The following is a 24,260-nucleotide window of genomic DNA, read 5'->3' as shown; positions in this document are numbered from 1 at the left end:
GGAGAAAGAGTAAAGATAGGAAATAAAATAAAAAAAAAAAAACATTAAAACCCTCTAATGAGTCTTCTTTGGAGAGAATGTTTTACTTATTTTGGGACCCCAGGTCTGTTCATTGTTTCCTTCCTTAGCACAGTATCTCAGTACAGATTGGAATCTACTGAATACTTTTCCACAGAGGGAAGGTAAACCTTACCTAGAGAGATCTGAAAATTAAAATATCATTAGGAATTGTTTCAAGTACCTTTTTAAAGTAAAAGTGCAAAACTAGTTTTGCGTCAAGACCCAGGACTTTCCCAATCTGGTATAAAGACACACAAAAAAGCTTTTAAAATTGTATACAGTATCCATATAATATTGATTATAGTCAAAAGTGATATTTGAAACAGGATTAAACGTTGTTTTAAAAGTATTGATAAAAAAAAAAAAAAAGAAAAAAAGTCCTGGAAGGAAATACTCAAAAGTGCTAAAGGTAATTAGATAGGATGGCAACTGTATCCAACCCTCATCCCTTTTCTTTGTTTTTCAAAATCTTTATGTTTCATTATATTGAGTTGTAATGAAAAAAATAAAAATAAAAAATACATGACATAAAAAATCATGAGACAAGGAATCAGAATCCATTAAAACATTTGAATACATCAAAATTTAACATATAGTTTTACAAAAGTAACAATATTCAGTGAAAAGAAAACAATCGCCAGAGAGAATATGTTTGCTTCACAAAAAACAAAGGGTTATTATACAGAATACACAAAAATGTCCTACAATTTTAATAAGGCAAACTACCCAAGAGAAAAATGGGCCAAGAATACCAATGAGTAATTGCTATGGAAATGAAAATAATCAATCACTAGTTGAAAATTAGCGTTTCAGAGAAACACCTTTCAAAAAAATAAGATTTTTTTTTTTTAATCTATCAGATTGTAGGAGATTTGAGTCTCTTACCATCCACTGCTATTGAAGGACTGTGGGAACAGAAACCCTTTGAAAGTAATTGTTTGAAGTAGGACTTGTTACAGTATTTGTGGTGATTAATCTGATATCTTTTAAAATTAAAATGTGAATACATTTTAATCTGGTAGGCCTTATTTTGGGGATCTGTACTACAGAGTTACACTGTTCTTACACATCTATGGATATGTGATAGACAATATATATAATATCTATGTGTCTATATTTACACCTATATTTATTCATAGTTATATTTATGAATGTTATTCCCTGCTTGGGACAACTAAGTAAATGACTATACAACTTATCATACATCTATTATGAGTATTATTACACTATTAAAATGAATGACACCAATATGTTTTGAGCTAGAGGATATTCATGAAGAAAAAAAAATGCAGAATCCATAAGTGTACAATTTTTTGTATATTTGTATGAGCAAGAAAAACACTGACAAAGTGTAATGCCTAGCTGATATCACTCACGCCCTGAGGTAGAAGGGACAGGCAAAGAGGGAAGATGAATATTAACTATTTTTATACCTTTTGTTGCCTGGTTTGAGCAAGACAACCTACAAAAGTTAACAAAGTAGTAAATTTTGCATTGGAAAGTACAATAAACACTAATTAAGCCTGGAATGGGGTTTGATTTTTCTTTTTTGATTTATTTTCCAGATTTTCTTTAATGTGCTCATATTACTTTAATAATGAAATAATAAATATATTTAAATTAAATAATAGTAATAATTTTAGTTGTTTTAAAAAATGGGAACTCAAGTTGAATAGCATTAAATCTCTGCAGGTTAGTAGTATATTTGAAATAAACTTTGTTGGCTGTGGAGTGTATCTACATATATATGTACATATATATAATTAACTATATGTATATATATGTATATATATATATATATATATTTATATAATTAACCAAAAAGATAACTTTTCAATATTAGCCAGAAAATTCCCGAAAAGGAGAAGGAAAAGTATGAATTTGCTTTTTCATATACTTAGAATTTCTATTACAAAATCACAGTTTATTAAAACAGTATGCCAAAAATAAGTAGTCAGATCAAAGGGACAAATGGAGATTCTAGAAATATACCTAAGTTTATATAGAATTTAGTATAATAGAGATAATTCAAACAAGCTAGGAAAGATGAAGTATTTGATAAATGGTTTTGGGAAAATTTGCTACTCTTTAGGAAAAAAAAAGCTGGATACCAATTTCAACCCCTTTATTAACAAATTCCAATTAGATCAACAATTTAAATAAAACCATAAAGGGCTAACAGATAACCAAATAACATACACATATCTAAAATACATGGTGAAAAAAAAATGCATGGTGAAAAACTGGGAGTTCTAAAGGACTTTCTAAGAATGCCAGAAATAATAACTGTAAGAGAGATATATCAATGTGATAATATACACACTTTAAAAACTTATTCATGATAGAGTGAAAGGTTAAAAAGCAGCATTTGAAAATGTTTGCAACCTATATATCAAAGGTTAATATTGTGAACATGGAGATAAAGATTACCAAATCAAATATAATAGACAAACTTCATACACAGTTAGTAAAGAAGAAATACAAATGTATTTAATCTCATAGTTATAAAAATGTGGGGAAACATAACAAGATCACATGGTTTGCTTCCTCAGATTTGTGAGGATGAACAACAGTAAAAAAAAAGAACCATTCTTATACCTGGTAGGAGTATCAATTGTCACAGTATTTCTAGAGAACATGTTGAGAAATTATTAAAATTTTAAATGGATGGAGGGCATTATGCTAAATGTCAAAAAAAAATAATGTATACGCTCTTTGACATAGGATTTCCACTCTAGAAATGTATCTTGAGGAAATAATCAGCCAAAGTATGTATGAAGATGTATGTTCACCTCAGTGTTGTTTATAATAGGAAAAACTGAAGCAATCTAAACATCTCTATTTAAGGGAATGAGTTTTTAGAAATGTCACACAACATGTAATAAAAATTGGTGCAGGAATTATAAAAAATGAAGCAAAGCAATTTTTATTAACATGGAAATGTGTATATGAGATCATTTTTAGTTACAAACAAGTTCATGAAATAGCATATTTAGTATAAACATACTCCCAAGTAAGTTAGTGTTCATTTCATTATTTTGTTAACCAAAATTGTTCAGTTTTTGTTATAGTTGGAAGGGAACCCCAACAATAGAAACCCACACGGTGCTAAGCTCAAGGCACCTGATGGCCTTAGCAATGCAAGAACCATTTAATTCCTGAATCTTACCTATGTCAGTGGCTCGAGCCGGCAGAGGCCTCCGCCACTGGGTGACAAATTTGTAGGCATCCAGCCTGATCTCAATGATATTGTTTAATAAGGCCAAAAGAGGGGCCAGAGGAAAAGCCGCAACAAAGATGGTGGTAAAACCAAACTGCAAAACTGTAAAGGGAGAGCATTACAAAATTAGTAATACAAACAATATCATTTCTTGAGTGCTTTCCTTGTGCCATATTAGGTACTTTACATAAATTGCCTTTCATCCTTTCAATATCCCTACAAGGTCAATATGCTCATCATATTTTTCGGCTAAGAAAATTATAGCTCATATATGTTAAGCAAGCTTGCAAAACGGTAGATAGCTAAAAATCCTAAAACCTGCACTTAAACTCTGATCTCAATGGATTGAAAGTTTATGTGCTTTCCACCCCTAGGCCATGTAGCATGAAGAAAGAGTGAATAAAAAAAAAAAGAAGTCAAAGAGGAAGGCTTGAAGAAAAATGCTTAGCTCTAGAAGGGACCCAAGAGACCTAATCTTGTCTTTTTTTTTTTTTTTTTTTAATAGATGAGAAAAAGTAAAGTCCAGAGCAAAAGTAAATGTCAAGACAATACACAAAGATTTTAACAGCTGGAGTGGGAATCCTTATTTTCTTAATATAAATAAGTGGGTTTCTCAATCGAACTCATACCAGGTCTGTGCAAAGGTTATTGTACGAAATAATTATTGCTTTATCCTGGCAGGATGGTATGTTATTGACACAGGAATGGATTCTGCTTTATTTTGTTCCTTTTAAATACCTGCACTAAAGCTAGGTATTCTACTATGAGAAAACTCTTCATTTTGGTCAAATGTTACAGCTAACAGAGGACAGAATCTGTGAGCCTTCCAAGGACAATGTTTTAATCTCTTCTCTAGTTATGTTGAGATAAAGGTACAGATGTATTTTAGAATGCCTGGGGTTGGAAAGGACAGAGATGGTTTTCTCTCTTAAACCAAAGCCTGTGTGAAGTAACAAAAGAGTATCAAGAAAGCCAAAGAGCTGTGTAGAAGTTTCTTTCCTTACCCATTTCTAAATACTCATCCATAAGTCCATGAATATTCATGGGCTGCAGATTCCAATCATTTTCCCACTGAGGTATGGAAGCATCTTGTACTCCTCGCTTGATTTTATGTCGTGACCACCAGTTCTGGATCAACCTATATCACAGAACAGACAAAGGGCTTTTGAGCTCTTAGGTAAGTATGTAGTAAACAATTTGTAGTGCATTAAGAAAAGACAAATATCACTACTCTGGGAGTACACTACGCATTTCTGGGAATTAGAGATATTTGCACGGTCTCGACTTCCAAGTTTAAGATGAGAGGATAGGTCTCAGCCTTCCTAGATCTTCTAAATGTCTACATATGTATCCGGGATTTAATTCCTCCCATTACACTTAGGTGCTTCCTGATACTTATTAGATAAATACCCATTTCTGATTCCTTCCTCCACTCCAACCTATATAAATACTTAAACTTCTATGTTGCCTATTTGATTGGATCTGAGCTCTTCATTGCTCATAACCCAAAATCAGCTGAGCTGTGCTCTTGAAACACAAGTAAAGTCATGTTTCACATTGAATAACTGAGTCCTAGTTAAGGTTTCAAGAGATAGAGGTTCTAGTCCCTATCTTGCAATGTATTAGTAAGTCTATTCACCTCTGAGTTTATGAATGTGAAGGGTTTGAGTATTAACAATTACATTCTGTTAATATAGTGAACAATAATTTACAGGCAATGGATCTGTGTCTCAGTCCATTTAAAAGACTTGGAAAGGAATTAACAACAGTATTTCCCTAGCGTAGGGGCAATCTTGAAATTACATGGCACAGAAATATCCCAGTATGCATATAGCGGGGACATCTGGGCAATTAATTATTTCAAGGGTTATATGACAATTACCTCTAGAATGAAGTGAATCCTACAGGATTCAGTGAATAGTACCTCAACTCTCACATATAATTAATTACATATCTATACTCAGTGGGTGTTGAAAAAAACAACCATCGATCCAAAAGTCAGGTAGTTCTTCAGTGTATGTCCCATGGAAGTTGCCTCTGGGACCTCATGAAGATGGAAAAGGGGCTGGGTGTTGGGATTGAGGCAGGCCTGGTTGGTTCAGTTTTATTTTCTTCGGTCTGCTTAAGATTTTACTTTAAAAAAGAGAACCATGTTATCAAATTTTCAAAATTACTGTTCAGTGACTGGTTCACTCCTGCTGGATTTGAAAGAACACCAACAGAATGCCCCTTACCATTGTACATTTGGGATTTGATATACACAATCCAGGCTGACCACTTGGGCAAAGCCATCGTGAAAATGTGCTATCCAAAGTGTGTGATATGTACAGAAGTACACAGAAAATGATAACAATAGCCATTCTAAATAAGATAATGACTACTATACCATCTTGATGGTGCTTATACAGCTATTTATTTCACAACACATCAGATCTTGTGGTAGGCACTTGCTCCCTAATCTCCTCAGCTATTTTCAAATGACATTCCCAAACCCTACGTCTCAAAGAGATGAATCAAGGATAGGAAGGGATACGAATGATGGGGTGGGCTACCCAATCTTCTATCCCTACATCCCTATGCTCTCTTCATTTACAAGAGATTCATTTTCATCCCTTTGGAATATTGAGGATCTCTTCACAAAAAGGCTCAGTTGTTTATTAAGGTTAAAGACCACTGGGTATCTCATGCAATCTCCACAAATCCCTTATTTTATAAAAAAAAATAATGTCAGAGAGAGGTGAAGTAAATTATAAGCATCTTTAGCAAGAGGCAGAGAAAGTATTTGAACCAGGTCTCAGACATTTCATAGACCATGCTCTAACTGCCTAATATGTCACATAATGTCTCATGGCAGATTTCAGGGTTGATATCACTTCTCCAGTCCTAAGGTCTCTGCTCTGAAATGTCCTGATACCATTTGTAAGCCAACAAGGAAAAAGAATGATGGGATAATTTGATGACTAAACCTAAGCTATTTATATCATCAGTTAACTAGTCCTTCTATGGTCAAGAAATTCCTCAAAATAGTCATGTTTTTAACCTTGATTAGGCCTTACAGCTTCCATATGACATTGTTTTACATACACTGTATTCCAGTGTATTTGGAAGAGTAATATTATTTTATATGATATAAAAGTAGGCATTCAACATGTCAGCATTTCACAGATAGTTAAACCCTATCTAAAGAGACAAAACAGAATACTATATATATATATATATATATATATATATATATATATAGTTGTTTTCACAATCAATCCTATTCTAATGACTTTTTTTTTTTTTGGTGTAATAAAGAGTACAAGTCCTCCCTATCCAAAATTGTATCTTTGTTTTATTTTTTCTTGATCTAGGAGCATGAACAGAGGTTCTCTTTGTTAAACAACATCTGCCTTGGTCTTTTGGTAGCCAGAAGAAACCAGAAAGTTATTTTTATCCTTAAGAACCTGTACTGTCAATAGTGCTTTAAAAATAGCAAAAAGCATCTTAATATGTTGAACAGAGTACTGGGTACTTGACATACACTATTTCCTTTACTCCTTACCAGTGTTCTCAAGGCACATACAGCCATTGATACCCTCTTGAGATGTGAAAACTGAGGCTCAGAAAAGTTAACTAACTCACACATGGTCACACATTTGGCGAGCAGCAGGGAGGGAACTGAACCTTCATCTGTCTGGTTACCCGGCCCCAATAAGGCAAGTTTAAATAAGGCAAGTTTAAAAAATAAAGTGCTCACGGGTATCCTAGTTCCATGAAGTTGTTCCATATTTGCTTCAAAAACATGATCACTCCCATCTGGAGGCAGAGGTCTATCAAACAGCCACTGGGATGACACTGAAACAGAACAACAACTATGATTTTGCTCTTCTCAGTTGGTTACACATCCCCACCCTCAAACTGTACAGCAAATTCTAAAACCAGGCAGCACTATCTCAGTGCATAAAGAAAATAAAAACAAGGAAGACAGAACATGTATAAGGCACCTGATAGGGATGTTTTCAGTAATTAGAGAAGAATAGTGATCAAAGTTGTAACAGCAATAACAAGAAGTCAAACTTTTAATGAGCACTTACTATCTGCCAAGGTCTGTATTAGGCATGATCCTATTTAATGATTGCTATGAATACTATATATCTATTAACAATCAGGAGATAGAAAAATGTGTAAGTTAGAATAAACTTTCTGTCTTACAATAATTTTAAATGTAGAAAATTTGCAAAGATAGTACAGAGAATGCCCGTACGCACTTCAGTCCTCCATTGCCCCTTATATATCACCAGGGTATATTTGTCAAAGCTGAGAAACCAACATTCTCTGATGTTTTCATGTGTTTAACCTGGGTTTATGTGTTTTGAGGATGGAAGGAGATCACAAACATAAAGTACCATTTTCATCACATTCTATCAGAAGCTACATGCTCTCCATACAACATCACTAGTGACATTAATCTTCATCACTTGGTTGATACAGTGTTTGCCAGGTATTTCTACTGTAAAGTTACTCATTTTGCCCTTTCCCTATTCTTTTCTGAAGTGAGTCATTCAGTCTAGCCCACTCTCAAGGTTGGTAGCAGTTGTTCTATATCCTGAAGAGGGAATATCTACCTCGAATGTATTTTTTAGTGATAAAAGCATGCCACAGAATGGCTTATCAGTATGACCCAGTTTTGCCTTCTCTGCGGCTCTCTGCTTTTTCAGATATGCAATAAAGGGTAGCATTAGAAACCCCCACAAACAAAAATGTGATTGCAATGAACATTGCAACTAATGTGTTTTGCTTGAAAACTTTGCACTGTAGAAGACACTTGGGTAGGAAAGCGTGGGTCTGTTTCTTTAGAAATGGGTTCCTGTCCTGCTCATAAGAACAATAGTCACTATAGCTTTGATCCACAGTTTCTATTTCTATCAAATTGGTACCAGTGGGACTTCAAAGGGAACAGATAATTAGGACACGAAGAGCCTGGTTTTCTGGTTCCAGCCCAGTAATTTAAAACTCCCTAAACTGAGCCAGAGAGAGGGCTTGCCAGCGGTAATTTTTACTGTGTGGAGAAGTCTCAATTCTCCCATGTAAGCCTGCCCTTTCTTTCTAGGATTAATTTAGGACCCCCTAGTTCTCCCACATATATATGATAAATGGGTTCCGTACAATGTCTGAAACAGAATAATTACTAAGCTACAGAGGCAGGCATAGACCCCAGTTGCAAGCGGAAACTTTTTTTTTTTAATAGACTCAAAGATGTAAATTAACTTGTACAAGGTCATATAGTGTAGACTGTTGGTAATGGAACTGAACGCCTTGGTCTGTTGCACCCTAATCCTCTACTCTTGTACATAACATTAAAGATGAATTCTATTTACCAAGTGTGTTTGTTGCCTTGAATACCAGAGCATATTATTATGTGGAAAGGGAAAACAAAGACCATTATAGAACCATGTGATTGGCTCACTCTCCATAGTCATAGGCCAAAGTGGCCTGGATGACAGGCCATTTTTAATTTTGTTAAAATTGAGCCTTTATGACTTTGTGGTTTATAGGGCAGAAATAGTTTTTGTGGGTCTGCCCCTCTCATATAATGGTTCCCTCTGGAGAAATATAGTCCTTCAACTCTAAAATTCAATTGGTAAGAGAGCCTATACTTTGAATGAGTAAAAGAGCATAAATGAGCATGCAGGAGACCCAGGCTTTCATTCCCTTTGCACCTCCCTCCTCCCAAAAAATCATATGACTGTGGACAGCCCAGAGCTGGGGGCCTTAACATATGTTTCTCATTTGCTCCTCCTGAGAACCTCATAAGATGGGTGTTGGTATCTTCGTTTGTAGATGATAAAGCTAGGTGACAGACAGGACTATCAGATTCTGATACCCGTGTTCCTTTCACATGAAGTATGTTTACTCTAAATCCAATTTACATGTGTGAGTCAGCAATCATTCAGCCATCTCTTTTCCAAATCAATTGCCTTTATGTTTTCGATTGTGCCTCTGTGTTATCCCAATGGTGGCTGGAAAGCACAATGTTCAAAGCGCAGACTCTGATGCTAGGTTGGTTGCATCAAACTGATAACTTCATCAATTTGGAAGTAGGTTTCTATAATTGTAGGCAAATTACAGAACTTGTATCAATTTCTATTTCCTTTTCTGTAAGATGAGTATAATAATAGAATTTATGCATTAATACATCTAGAACAGTTAGGGACAATTGCTGGAATGTGCTGGCATATAGCAAGCACTCATTAAATATGAGCCATTATTAACGTTTTATATAGATTTACATAACATGATTTAAATTTTTTTTAAACGTTTATTTATTTTTGAGACAGAGAGAGACAGAGCATGAAGGGGGGAGGGTCAGAGAGAGAGGGAGACACAGAATCTGAAACAGGTTCCAGGTTCTCTGAGCTGTCAGCACAGAGCCCGACGCGGGGCTCGAACTCATGGACTGCGAGATCATGACCTGAGCCGAAGTCGGACGCTTAACCAACTGAGCCACCCAGGTGCCCCAGATTTACATAACATGTTTATGTGAGATATTATACAGCATAGTATGCAGAAAGGTTAGTATAGCCAATTCATAAATGTTTTAAATAAAACCGAGGTACTTTTGTTTATAATAGCTACAACTATTTGTACCAGGGATTTTACATGCATGATCCAGTTTTATCCTCCTATCACCAATACTACTGAGATAGTTATTCTTATCACAATTTACAAAAGAAAAACCTGAGACTTAGAGATACTAAAATCATGCATTTGGGTGGGACTGAATTAGAATGTAGATCGTCAGACTCCAAAGACAAAATACTTGTTATGTAACACGGCTATATTCTTTTCTTCAAAACTATTAACATCATCAAGAAAGGAAAAGGACGTCTTCATTTGTATACCCCATATTACCCAGTAGGGTGCTGGAATAGAGTATGTGTCAATAAATGCTTGTGGTATGATTGAATTCAGAGAGTCAATTTTTATCTTCCATTAAGTAGATTTATGTGTATAGTTCTAGAATTTCTAGGGTCTATTACAAATTCACATTTTTCATTTCACTGATGTTTTTCAAAATAAATAATAATTTGTTGGAAAATACGGCCATCCATATATATTGTGGAAAATGTCTACAATGGTTATGAAACATTTTTCTTGACACCAGTATTGGGATTGTTTCTCTGGGATTCCCAAAGAAGAAACATGACTTCCAATAATTTTACATTTAAGAGTAAAAGTACCCAATTGAACAAAATTATTGGTGACAGAAGTTCCTAAAATGGCATCAATATGCAGATCTACCTGCCTGTACCACTCGGTTCCCCACACTGCCCTTTGCTAAATCCAGTTGATCACTCCTGGTAAAAAGTAAGCCTTGGGTCCCAAACTGGGTAGATGAAAGCCTCTTAGCAGATATAGGATAATCTGGGCTATGAGTGAAAACTGCAAGTTTGATGTGGGGACTTCCTGGAGGCCTGGAGTTATGGAAAGCCTTCATCTGTCTTCGCCTGAGAGGATAATACCCAGGTGGCTGTGGAGACAGAGCATTGATAACTATCAGCTACAATCAGAGTGCCTTCCAAAGACCAGGGCTTGTGCTAAGTGTGTTATGCAAATTGCCTCTTATCTATAAACAACTTTGCAACCTAAGTATTACTACTGCCAGTTTACAGATGAGGAGACAGATATTCAGAGCGATTAAATTAAGGGCAAAGAATTAATAAGTAGCAAGGTTAGCATTTGAACCAGTTTTCTTTGATGTAAAGCATGTTGTTCTCAGGAAGTTTTAGGTTTTCTCCATATATTCCAATCAACTAGAAGGCTCTAGGGAGACAATATCAATGACGACTCCCCTGAGTTTTGGAGAAATTGTTATATAGAGACTGGAAGTATCTGTTTTCTCGGGGAATCCTTTGTTAGCCTCTCTGTAAATTATGACCTCCTAGTAATAGTACCATATATTAAATTGGATTTTATATTAGAATAATTAAAACAATTTTGAACTAGAGAAACAATAAACCATATGACCAATGAGACAGAACAGAGCTCAGAAATAGACATGATTTCAAGATGGAGAATATAATAAGTCCTGAAATCTTATTTTGGTGAGTGATGAAAAAATGTATTATTACTTAAAAATGTGACTGCTAACTGGGGTGGGGGGAAATCTTGATTATTCTTTACACAGAAATAAACTTCCAATGCAACAAAGATGTTAATATTTTAAAAAACAACATTAGTGAAAAGTACAAGTGTGAGGCTTTTTCTTTTTTAATTTCTAGAATGAAAAACACATTATTTGGCATGATATAAATGCCCAAAGTCATTAACAGCAATGATATTTTAGTTGAAAAATGTTCTACAGTTTTTAAAAAAATGCATCAAAACAAAATTAAGATATACAAGAAAATGAGAAACATATCTTCAGCAAATTTGAAAGATGAGAGCCTATTAGTCTATAAATTATTAGGACAGAGAAAAATAGTCTAATGGAAATGAGCAAGAATAGCGCATACACACAGAAATATAAACTATCCAACAAACGTATGAAAAATATTCTCCATTTTACTCGTAATTAAAGGAGCTGAAATCAAAAGGAGATATCTTTTAGATGTTATATTGGTAAAAATTAAAATGTTTCTGTTGGCTAAAGTCTGAGGCAGCAGGCTCATACGCTATAGGGACTGGCATTTTGGAAGACAATTTGTCAGTCTCAGTGACAATATATAGAGTGTTTAACCCTGTGATCTAGCAATACTAGACCTTTTGTTTCTATAACATACATATAAATCAACACAAAACTATGAGACTTAGAAGACACACATCTATATAATTATAGATTGGTGTTTCAAGTAAGATTTCTTTTGGATGAAGTTTCCCTGCTTGAAAGGAAACCTAACATATTTAAAAGTTCAAACACCCATGGAATAGATTATAATAATTCCCCCAAAGTGAAAAATCCCTGGAGCTAAATTTCTGGGCTTTGTGAATGAAGAAATGGATTTGACAGAAAATTAAAGAGCTGAGGTCAGGATTTTAGGGCTTAAACTTTAAGTTCACACCCTTCTTTTGGGAAGATGTAGTTCCTTCATTTCTGAACCCTTAAGAACTCTCTACCAGTAACACATCTTCAGCATGTCTGAAATTCTGTGTACCCAACTTCTCTGTGTCTCTCTTCCCACCCACTCCCCTTCTATGATCATTGACCCATATCCACGCCCAGGCCCACACGTACCCTTACAAGGTTACTTACTTCCTCCAGTCTCCACCGGTTAAAAAGTTTATTGTAATTTCCTGGGTGGCCTACAAATCTGTAAAAAGGCATTTTAATTCATTAGCATTTATGTGGGGTTGACTGAAGAACATCTAATGCATCACAACAAGTGCATGTGTAGGTAGACATCAAGGTTCACTGGGGCATCTTGTCCCCGAACTGCTGACTTAGACCATGCTTACACATCAAAGTACCTGACTTAAAAAGGAAAAAAAAACGTGGTGTGTGAATGCCATGCCAGTGCGGTGAGAAAGTACAGACAAACCAGCCAAAGGAAATTTTCCACTTTCACCTGTAGATCTTTAATGTTCTGTGCACCTAGCTAATGAACATTAATGTAATGTGCTGAGTTGTTTAGTTTAAAATGGTTCTAGCTTCAGTACCGGCTGGAGTGTTGAGCATAGTTTAATACACTTCTTTTTCATATTGTGCAGCAAAGACAGGGGAAAAAAATGTCATCGTGATAGGTAGAAGTTTCCACACTAAGGAACTATAACCTAGGGTTATACAAAAATCATTTTCGTATTTAACAAAACCATCACTGATGATTGGATAATCATCATTCAACCCAAGCATGGCACATAGGTTTTATTTTTTATGCCAACTTTAATTGGTAGTGGCACCTGTCCTGTACTTTGAATGAAGTTTTTTGATTGAAACATATGTGAAGACTGACTAGTAGTTTTCTAAGGCAGGGGACAAGAATTTGTCACCCTTGTTAACAAACTGGCAATGGAACGGTTGGCAATCTTTTTCACTCTGCAAAGACAACATGCATAAAGTTGACTTACCTCCCCAAAAAGAAAGCAATATAGAAGATAGAACTATTTAAATTAACAAACTGGAAAAGGAACATCTTCAAAGCAAAGCTGTTTTCCCACTCAGATTCTGTTCGAGGATATTCTAAAAGGAAAAGAGGATATGTTTACATAGATGAGGTGAAAAACATGAAATATGGATATAGACTCAGAAACCCCAGGTTCATGTTCTGAACATTTACTAGTTCTACAAGACATTCAGCATCTCTGAGTTGTAGGTCAGCATCTGCAAAATGTGAATGATGATATCTGCTGTACAGGGTTGATAAAGGGATCTAACGATACAATCTTTAGACTTTTTCCAGAGCTACACAAATACAATGCCTGCTATTCATATACAAAGATTTTCAGGATTCTCTCTGCTATTGTCATTTAGAAGTAACCATATACATTGAATCAGTCCTTCACCCAAACTGGCTATGCTCGAATAAGGACCTAAATTATCCACAGAGTTCTTTAAAGAATAGATATTTTGCACAGACAGAAGTGGAATGGTAAAAGGAAAGAGGGCTACCTCAGTCATAAGAGCTGAGCTCCTATCTCAACTTTACACCTAATTTTCTGGGCATCTCAAGTTGATCTCTTTACATTTTTTTTGCAACCAATTTTAATGTTTATGAAACAAGGAATTAGGCAAGATGATTTCAAGAACATTGTCCATTCTTATGTCCTATGTTTCTATGACTCTTAACAAACAAAAATAATGAGAGAGATGGGATAAAGGTGGCAGTGTGTATTGTAGCCTCTACTCCCACCCAGTATCCAAATAAGGCTAGAAGAGCTGTATGCACAGCTAATATGCATTTTCATACAATTAAAGAATTCAAGAAGGATAGAAAATAGATGGGATCTGATCTCAGGAAAAGATGGGCCCCGACGTATGCATGATCCAGACACAGAACAGGGGAACTGGTCTGGCGGGAGTCCAAGTCCAACGAGAGTATGTGCCAGAAGTGACAGGGGTCTGTGGGGCGGTCCCCAGGCTGACTGGTTGGTGGGCCATAGTGACAGCAGTCTGGAGAGCCTGTGTTGCTCCAAAGTTTTGGTTGGTTGTGTTTTCACCGCTGCTGCATTCTAAACAGTTTGCAAAGTTAGCATAAAACTTATTTAGAGATGAGAATATGGATTTTTAAAAAATCCCCATTGTGTAGTTTGTTTTTGGTTCTCCACTTCTAATTTTATTGCGTCATGATCCACAAACGTTCCTGTGTGATTTCTGCTTTGGGTCAAAAAAGCTGCAGTTTCACTTGTTTTCAAATTATTTGGATATATTTTGTCTATGTTATCAAGTGTTTGAAAAGAACATGTATATTTTTTGTTGAGCATCCCATTTATGTATATTTTAAGAGAAGCTTGTTAGTTATGATATTCAAATGCTTTGTATCCTGGCTTATATTTTGAGTATGGTTTCATCAATTTTGGGGGGGGATTTCTATCATGTTTTGCTTTCTACATTTTGGAGGTTTATAAAAAGATATAGACAAATCATGACTATTGTACTGACCTGGTAGACTGTTCATCAGTATGAAGTATCTCTCTTTCTCAAACAGATATTAAATTTTGGTTTGCCTAATATTAACATGGTGACTTTTTTCTTATTATTTTCTTCATATGTGTGTTCTTGTTCTTGAATTGACTTCTGTCTGACAAAACTGACACTCTTTTCATCAGTTGGCTTAATTTTTAAATTTTTGTAATGTTTGTTTATTTTTGAGAAAGAGAGAGAGAGCACAAGCAGAGGAGGGGCAGAGAGGGAGGGAGACACAGAATCTGAAATAAGCTTCAGGCTCTGAGCTGTCAAGGGTAGGCCCTCGAGACTGGAGTAACACTGGGTTCAGGGAGGGTAACTCTAAGAAGAAAAGAAAAGGAGTAGAGTACTTGATGTTTTTGAATGTGTTTAGAGACCATTCAGAGTTGAGGCAGAAAGTTTGGGATAAATTAAGGAAACTATGTAGAAAATCAAGGAAAAGTATTATTAGCATCATGAAAGTATAAAGGTTGTATAAGAAAGGAAACAATCATAGTACACCCCATACTTTATATATAAAAAGTTATATAGAAAACAATGATGTAAACACTGTTAATTTGAGTTAAAGTTCAAATTCGTTGAGGGGTTCCTGGGTGGCTCAGTCGGTTGAGCGGTTGAGCATCTGACTTTGGCTCAGGTCATGATCTCATGATTCGCGGGTTCGAGCCCCAGGTAGGGCTCTGCACTGACAGCTCAGAGCCTGGAGCCTGCTTCGGATTCTGTGTCTCCCTCTGTCTCTGTCCCTCCCCTGGTCACACTCTGTCTGTCTGTCTCTCTCTCACAAATAAACGAACATTAAAAAATTTTTTACAAAAGTCCAAATCCGTTGACTATAACTACTTTGGAAGGAGGTGAAATTATGTGTGTATAACATGTGGCAGAGGGAAAGTGTGCGAGGAGAGAACACTGCAGAGAATGTTAAGACCTAAGTTCTTGTCATTTGGAATAGAAAGGCAATAGCTTCCCAAAGCTGAAAAATCCAAGAATGTCAGAGAAACACATTATTTAGAAATAGGATAGGAAATAACAAAAGAAATTACTAAAATTATTAAAAAGTAGTCTTTCAGGAAAGTGGAAAATCAGAATGGGTAATGTGGCAGAGTACTGGTTTTACTTATAAATTTCTTAATACTATTTTGCCTTTTAATTTGTGTACATATAGTACAACATTTTGGTAAAAACAAATATTTGGGGGAAAGCCCAAAGACCTGCTAAGGTAGGGAAAAAGCACTTCCATGTAGGGAGAACTAGGTGTGCTAACTACATAAACTGCCTCTCTGTAGTTATACAGAATGCTCCAACCTTCCATGCATGTCTTTCATTTTGATTGACAATTTATAAAACTGAAGTTGATATTAAAATACTAAAATAGGGGTGCCTGGGTGGCTTAGTTGGTTGAGCGTCTGGGCTCTTGATTTCAACTCAGGTCATGATCTCACAGTTGGTGGGATCCAGCCCCACACTGGGCTCTGCTCTGACAGCCCGGAGTCTGCTTAGGATTTTCTCTCTCCTTCTCTCTCTGCCCCTCCCCAGCTTGCACGTGCTCTCACACTCTCTCTCTCAAAATAAATAAACATTAAAAAATGCTAAAATACATAAAGCAACTACAGACTGATATGTCCATATGTTACTCTTTAACTAGGGAACGAGGTAAAAACAAAGGACTTACCTAAGTTGGTGAGAAGGTAAGCAATTTTTTCATAAGCCTGTAATAAAAGAAAACAAAAGTGAATGTTATTTCTTTTCTTCTAGAAGAGGCTGATATTTACATTATTCAAGGAAAGATCTAAAGTGTAGTCCACAAAGTGGCTGCATTTATAAAAAAACTTTATGTTTATTTATTTTTGAGAGCAAGAGAGACAGAGTACAAGCAGGGGAGGGGCAGAAAGAGAGAGGGAGGCACAGAATCCAAAGTAGGCTCCAGGCTCTGAGCTGTCAGCACAGAGCCAGATGCGGGACTCCAAATCACGGACCACGAGATCATGACCTGAGCCAAAGTTGGACGTTCAACCCACTGAGCCACCCAGGCGCCCCAAAGTAGCTACATTTTTAATTAAGCTGAAGCATGCTTTAAAACTTACTATGTGGTGCTTTACACACACACAGACACAGACACACACACACACACACACACACACTAAACACGTATAATGTGTAATATAAACATGTTATAAATGTGTATGTATATATACAGACACACTTGGTTTCTGTAATAATAAGTCTTTTCTGGTAGCTATCTTTATTTTCATTTTATAAATCAAGGAAATGAGACTTTAAAAAACTAAAAATTTTTTTTAACAAAAGTCATTCAACTAATCAATGGCTGATCTGGGATTTGATCACCAAGTTATATATACTTTTAACTATATTGGAATTCTAAGTGGAAGTTTAAATTCCTTATTATTGACAAAGAATTTTCAAGCTAAGACAAACAGTGTGTGGTAGTTTGCATTCCCAAAGAACAAACCAGGTTTGGTGTTACAATAAGACTGGTAAGTAAAATCTGTGGAATCCAAAAGTAAGTTACAAGCACAACTGAGTTTTGTGGTAACAGTTTTCACCTTCTGCCACCCTCCCCCTTCTCCTCTTACCCAGTCCATCACTCATACAGACTCAAGGAGAGGAAACCTATTTCCCAAAATTCTAAGTAACCATATTGCAGAAAATAAATACGCTACAGGCAGAAAGGTAGTGTGTGCTTGTGGGTATATGTGGGTACATGTCAATATAACTACATAACCCCATAATTCAACACATTATTCTTCAGATTATAAATTCCAGGAACTCTACCTGTTGGCATGCCAAATTAATAGGTAGGTATCTGGACACTCTGAAAGTTGTTCACTTTCCCTAACAGTTCTTTCACTAAAACTATTGTGATGATTCATAATCTGCTTGATTCAAAACTTCTTCCTCTGAAGAGCTATCCTGAGCCAGAAAGATTATATTGAGTATAAACAGTCTCATTCTACCTCTTGTGCAGTTTGTTGTGGTTTTTGTTTTAATTTGTAGCTATATACACAAACTGTGATTTTTTTAAAATTTTAGAACAAGACTACCTTGAATTCATGAGTACCAAAATTGTCTTCACATGTTCTTTTCCAAGCCCCATTTATCAAGTAAGATGATTATAGAATCCACACTCCAAAGCAGTGTGACAGGATAGACTTACAAATCAACAAATAGTACTTCCACAGTACTGTGCTTCTAGCACTAAATTCAGTGCCCTCATAGAGAGTGAAAGAAAATTTTACTTAAATAACTGCCATTTAGAGTATTTGGCTGGTGCCAAGCAGTGCTTCATATATAATATTATTTAATTTGGTCCTTACAACAATTTTATCAAATAGGTATAATTATCCCCATTTTACAGAACAGGAAACCAATGTTTAGAACGTCAGGTACCTTGCCTAAGTAACACTACTAAACTAACAGCCAAGTCAGGAGTTACTATTATGGTTCCCTTGTACCATTTATCCTGTGCCTTGTCCCAGAAACCATTTCTAATTTTTGTCCTAACACCTGGCACACAGAACCTGTCTGTTTCCCTGCAATGGAAATATCCATAGGAGATGCCCCAGTGGATTACAGTAATCTTTGGAAGAATGTTATAAATCACAAAAATGCTGTGTCACCCCTGGAAATATTGTCTTGGAAAGCTTCCTGGGGTACTTGAGAACCTGCATCATCGAAGGCCCCGATGGTAGCTAACTGGCACCACCATGATGATGAGCTACAAAGTCAACTCCTGCACACTGACTTGTTAACTCCAAAACTACAAAATGCAGGAAGAAACCATAATTAGATACATCTAACTGTATGCTGTATGCAAGCAATCATGGGCTGTGTGTGTGTGTGTGTGTGTGTGCACACATGTGCACACACACGTGCAAGGTGGGAATGGATATGTATTTGGGGGAAGAGAGAATAGGGAAGTTCAGGGACAATTGTTGTGGTCACTACACTATATATGTACATTATATATATAGATCTCTTGTTGGAGAAGCTGTACTTTTTTTTAAAGTTTATTTATTTATTTTGAGAAAGGGAGAAAGGGAGGGGCAGAAACACAAGAGAGAGAATCCCAAGCAGGCCCTGTACTATCAAGCATGGAGCCCCACAGACTGAGATCAAGCATGACCTGAGCCAAAACCAGAAGTCGGGCGTTTAACTGACTGATCCACCCAGAGGCCCTGGAGAACCTATACTTCTAGCCATCACTCGCTAGTGCATTCAGTAAGCTGAAATTCTCTTGGTCATATGTATTAATTATGTTAATTATGTTAAATTATGTTATATTAATTATGAGGAATTTCTAATGGGCCAGATAGTGTTCAAGAACACAGTAAACAGGGGTGCCCGAGTGGCTCAGTCGGTTGGGCATCTGACTTTAGCTCAGGTCATTATCTCATGGTGTGTGAGTTTGAGCCTTACATCAGGCTCTGTGCTGACAGCTTCGAGCCTGGAGCCTGCTGTGGGTTCTGTGGCTAGTCTCTCTCTGCCCCTCCCCCACTCACATTCTGTCTCTCCTTCAAAAATAAACATTAAAAAAAAAAAGAACACAGTAAACAGACACACACAGTCTCCAGTTTCATGGAACTTACATACCAGTGGTTAGAGACAAATGACAAATATGCAATTGGTCAGGAAAAGAATAGTACCCAAAGGGAAAATACACGAGGCTGTGTACATAGAGAAGGGTTGTGGGCACCCTTATTATTTTATGGTGTATTATATAGTGTATTAAATGGTATTATTTTATAGTGTGGTCAGGAAAACATCTCTGAGAAGGCAACAATTGAGCATAGAGCTCATATGTGAAGTGAGGGAGGGAGCCAAGAAGAGATCTGAGCTCACTATCTTGGAAGTGAGCAGAAATAGGAAGTGGGAGTTCCCTGAGATTGGACGCATTTGGTGTGTTAAAGGGCAAGGATGTTGAAGGATCAGGAGGGGAGGCAGTAAAGGAGCAAGGTAGTAAGAAAGGAGTTAGAGAGGTCTCAGAAGGAAACCATTTTTCAGGGCCTGGTAGTCCACGGTAAGGTCCGTAGAATTCAGTTCTACCTTTCTGAATTTCTAGAAACCATGGATATAGACATGAACAAACTAATGTTTTTTTTTAAAAAGCTGGTCCTCTTATTAAATGAGTCATTTGGCATTACCTCTTTTCCACATTAAGAGGTGTGGTCCAATCCTTTGATCCACCCTATTCCACAATAACCTATTTGCATTGTAATTGGTAACCAAGTGTTAAAGAAGTTAGGTACATTTGAGGTCTTCAGTGGTTAGGCCCATGAGAGAAACATAAGAATGGATGTTCTCAAATCTAGAGATGGAAATAAATCTCTCATGTGAAAGAGTCCAGAATCAACATGGAATACTTTAGTTAAATGTATTTTGAATTATCTTTTTTTTTTTTCGGTGATAGTGTACGAAGGGTACAAAAATTTTAAAATGAAAAGAAGAATATCAAAAAAAGCTCATTCTTTTGTTGACAATGTTGAAATAGTTTAACTGGCTTAATCCCAGATATTTCAAACTACAAGAGTATTTCTTCAGTGATGTTTCTATTTTCTCTTTAAAATTACACATTAATCATGAGACCAGACAGCTGTCATGCTACTGTCACCTATTCTTTAATTAATCAAGATTTGATTGCCAGGCAACAAGAATATACATTTTGGAATACTTGACATTTAAGCATTTTTTAATTTCTATTTTTCAAAAATTATCTTGTCTTGTCTTGTCTTATCTTATCTTATCTCATCCCTGAGATCCTGACCTGAGCCAAAATCAAGAGTTGGATGCTCAACCCACTGAGACACACAGGTATCCCTGCACATTTTTAATTTTCATTAAAATCTTCTTGGAAATATTACCTGATATAATAGTAACCCTTCTACTTATGGTACCTTTAAGTAGTATAGCATTCAGGGCAGCAACATAAAGGACAAAAAGGATGGGATTAGTGAAGAGTAACTCCTGGTTTCAAATTCTGGTTTTGTGGATTTTTAGCTGTATACCTGGTAAAGAGATGTTAAAATAATATGTTGAAGTTTTAATCATTGTTAAATTATTTGCGATTTAGTTTTGAAAATGTAGTTTCTGATCTTGGCTATGTATCAAAATTACCTCAGATCTTTTAAATTGGTGATTTCCTAATGGCATTTTAGAGACTGGCTGGATCAGACTCACTTAGAGAATATTTTTGAATATTTTGTTTTATATACAGATTTCCTAGCTCTACACAGGAGATTCTAAATGGGACTCAGAAATCTCTAGTTTTTCAAGTGTTCCAGGTGATTTGAAGCTTAGTAAGAACAGGAAACATTCTTCAGTACTTTCATGATCTGTAGAATGGACTTGTGATCAAATTTTAATTATTTTCACCCATATTTTTATCCCAAATGAATATTTACTTAGGGATGCTATGATCCATTTGTTTTGAAACCTTAGAGGATGTATATTCTTTTTAATTATTAGCTTGAATGAAAATAATGAGTGCTGCAAACTTGAAAGACATTGAAAATATAATTCCAATAACAAAAATAACTTTGAGCAATTATCCAAGATGCTAAGATTTCTGCAATGTGAATAATATTCAAGATGCTAGAAAATTTAGAGAACAGAGTATTTAAAATTTATTTGAAGAATATATTATAAATATCTTTTTTGACATAGGCAAAAGACCTGGAGATAGAAAAGTGAGGAGGCCCGCTCATAAGGAGCTTACACCCCGATAGTGGGAGAAAAGTCATGCTCCAAGCACTGTAACAGGAGAGCATTTACAGGAGGCATTGTTTAGCTCTATCAAGGGAGTCTGATAAGGAGGGAGAATAGGCATGTCCAAGCACCTTGTGAGAAAAATAAACACAAAGAAGAGATTATTTGATTCTACATTTCGGATTGAGAAAAAGCTTTATGGAAGGAAATGATCCTTTACTGGAATTTTCATAGATAAAGAAATAGCTTCCAAGGAGATAAAAGAAATTACAAAGGTAAATAGAGGAAGCACTGTGGACCAAGAGATGGGGTTGTGAAAAAGTAAAATGCCAGGGAGCGAGAAGAGTGGTTTGAAAGGGAGGGAGTGAGGCCCAACTTTAGACAAGAAGAGAAAGGAAAACTGACTTTAAATAATCAAGTCTTCCATGCCTTGCTAATAAATTTAGAATTTACACTAGAGGCAATGGAAACCTGTTAAGCAGTTTCAAGTACAAAATAAAACGACCAAATCTGCAATTTAGAAAGATCCTTCTAAGAGCAGTGGCCAAGGGAGATGAAAAGAGTTGAAAAACAAAGACAGGAAGACTAACCAGTGAGAAGGCTACTGCAATGGTCCAAGCTAGAAATTACAAGTAGCTGAACTAAGGAAGTAGAAGTGAGAACGGTGAGTAGGGAATTGGTAAGAGAGATGTTACAGAAGCAGAAGTCACAACAGTCATTGACGCGATGAAAGAGACAAAACAAATGCATGAATGACTTAAGATTTCTGGCTGTATACGTTAAATATTAAAAGTTTCTGATTTAAAAAATTGTTAGACTGATTGAAACGGCTTTGCCATGTCTATATTTAACAATTTCATGCACATGTATTATAGCTGAAAAGCCTATGAGATTAGTAGACTATTTTGACTGACGCCAAATGCTCATTTGGAGGCAATGGAGCACAAGGATCACACAGTCTAGCTATTAAGAAACAAAAAGCACATTTTTATGTGCTGCATATTTAGTGTTTGTCCAAAAATAACAGATGGTAGTGTTTGGTATTCTAGGTCATTCTTTTTGGTGGTGTTATTTTTTTAAAGTGTTGACATTTTAAGATTAATGGTTTTAATTTATGTTTATTTGATTAAGACCTTAAATTGACCCTGTGGGTTCAGGTAAATTAGATGGGCTGTTAAATAATGTGAAGTGCCTTAACATCTTGAGTAGGGGGGGAATACATAAATTCAGAAGGGCATTATGGTTTTATACTGATTAAATCGGAGGAATATGACATTCTTTTCACATTTGTTGAGTTGGCTTTGTAGTTCAATTCCTTTATGCTAAATCCATTTAAAAAATCTTTTCCTAAGTTAGTGGCAAGGGCAAAGGAGAAATTTTACAGCTTAGTTCACCTCCAACAATCTCTAAATCTTTATGTCAAAATTCCCAACATTTGAATAACATTTGAAATAAACATTTGAAAAAAGAAAGTCAGTTTTGTCTTCTCTCAGGAACAATGGATGAGCTATAGCACTAGGTAGTTACATGGGCTCCTGTATTAATTAAGTAGAGCTAGTGGGATTTTGAGAATCTCAAAAGATTGTTTTTATGACAAAAATAATGCTATCCTCATCGGCCTCCGGAGATCTTATTTCTACAATTAGAGATTCACTCCATCTAGTTCAGCCTTTGTTATCTGTAAAATGCAGTACTTTGGAGTAAAGAATATATTGAACCTCATTAAATGTACAAACTCAGTGAGAACAAATTGTATCTGAAGCTTATGAGAGAGAAGACTGTGTGTATGTGGGTTCATTGTTATTCCAGGGAAGGGATGATAACTGGGGTTGGGGGTTGGAAATGGGGCAGAGTCAGAGCTTAAGGGATTGGTCATTCAGCAGCACCTGGAATAATACGAAATTGGAGTTTGGTACACGAAGGGAAACAGCAGCAAAATTTCAATTTCTTGAATTTTTGGTGAAAATAGAATCCTTTTGTAAGGAAAATGTATGAAGGTAAAGGGTCCTATTTTATTCAATTATAGGTTCTGATCATGACAAGTTCTTCAGCTTAACTGAAAAGATAGGTGGAAATTAAGGATTGAACCCTGGACCTGGAGGTTCTGTTCCCAGAAGTGTCATGCTTGCCTTCCCAAGCATAAATTAATGATACACATTGGGTTTCTTCATTTTCTTTGTCTATGTAATAATTTCCACCTTCAAAAATATTAGCCCAGTTCATTAATTCACTTAAGATATTTTTGAAGACCAGTAGGTCTTTGGAACAAACTGTCAAACACAGGAACACAGGGTACTCTTTTGAAGGCACTAACACTTGATGGTGAGGGGAATAAACAGAAATGAAACCATTAACATTGATGACCTCCAATGGGTACAATGAGTTTATGGTTGGATGGGACAATGGTGGAATTTTGGGTAAAAAATAGCAACTTTTCTTATTATTTTTAATGTTTTCATACTGTCAGTACATTATATAGCAACAATGTATTAATTTTGTAATTTAAAACTAAAAAAGATAAAAACAATAGACTTCAGAAAGGAAAAAACTCATTAAAAAGAAGTAAGACTACTGAAAATTAGCCCAGTGGTATGATTTTTGCATGAACCAATTAAATATTTCAAATTTTCTTATATTTTAGACGTACATTGGATCAAA

At 35.8% G+C, this 24,260-nt stretch overlaps 1 protein-coding gene across 1 annotated transcript in view; it reads right to left on the bottom strand.

Moving 5' to 3' along the window:
- The window catches only part of ANO3 (anoctamin 3), a 413,517-nt gene that overhangs the window by 9,616 nt on the left and 379,641 nt on the right, over positions 1 to 24,260 (bottom strand). The window contains exons 19-24 of the mRNA XM_047071708.1: positions 16,552 to 16,588; positions 13,328 to 13,439; positions 12,516 to 12,573; positions 7,020 to 7,117; positions 4,285 to 4,418; positions 3,230 to 3,382 (exon numbers count right to left, since the gene is read on the bottom strand). Of these exons, the coding sequence (XP_046927664.1) occupies positions 3,230 to 3,382; positions 4,285 to 4,418; positions 7,020 to 7,117; positions 12,516 to 12,573; positions 13,328 to 13,439; positions 16,552 to 16,588 (592 nt within the window). The remainder of the gene's footprint in view (positions 1 to 3,229; positions 3,383 to 4,284; positions 4,419 to 7,019; positions 7,118 to 12,515; positions 12,574 to 13,327; positions 13,440 to 16,551; positions 16,589 to 24,260) is intronic.

Source organism: Lynx rufus, unplaced genomic scaffold, assembly GCF_022079265.1.
Source record: "Lynx rufus isolate CCGP_SWC_20201006 ecotype Redwood Valley unplaced genomic scaffold, mLynRuf1.p SCAF_9, whole genome shotgun sequence".
In the NCBI taxonomy this organism is placed as follows: domain Eukaryota; kingdom Metazoa; phylum Chordata; class Mammalia; order Carnivora; family Felidae; genus Lynx; species Lynx rufus.
Note: the sequence above shows the minus strand (reverse complement) of the source record. Positions and strands in the feature narration are given on the sequence as shown.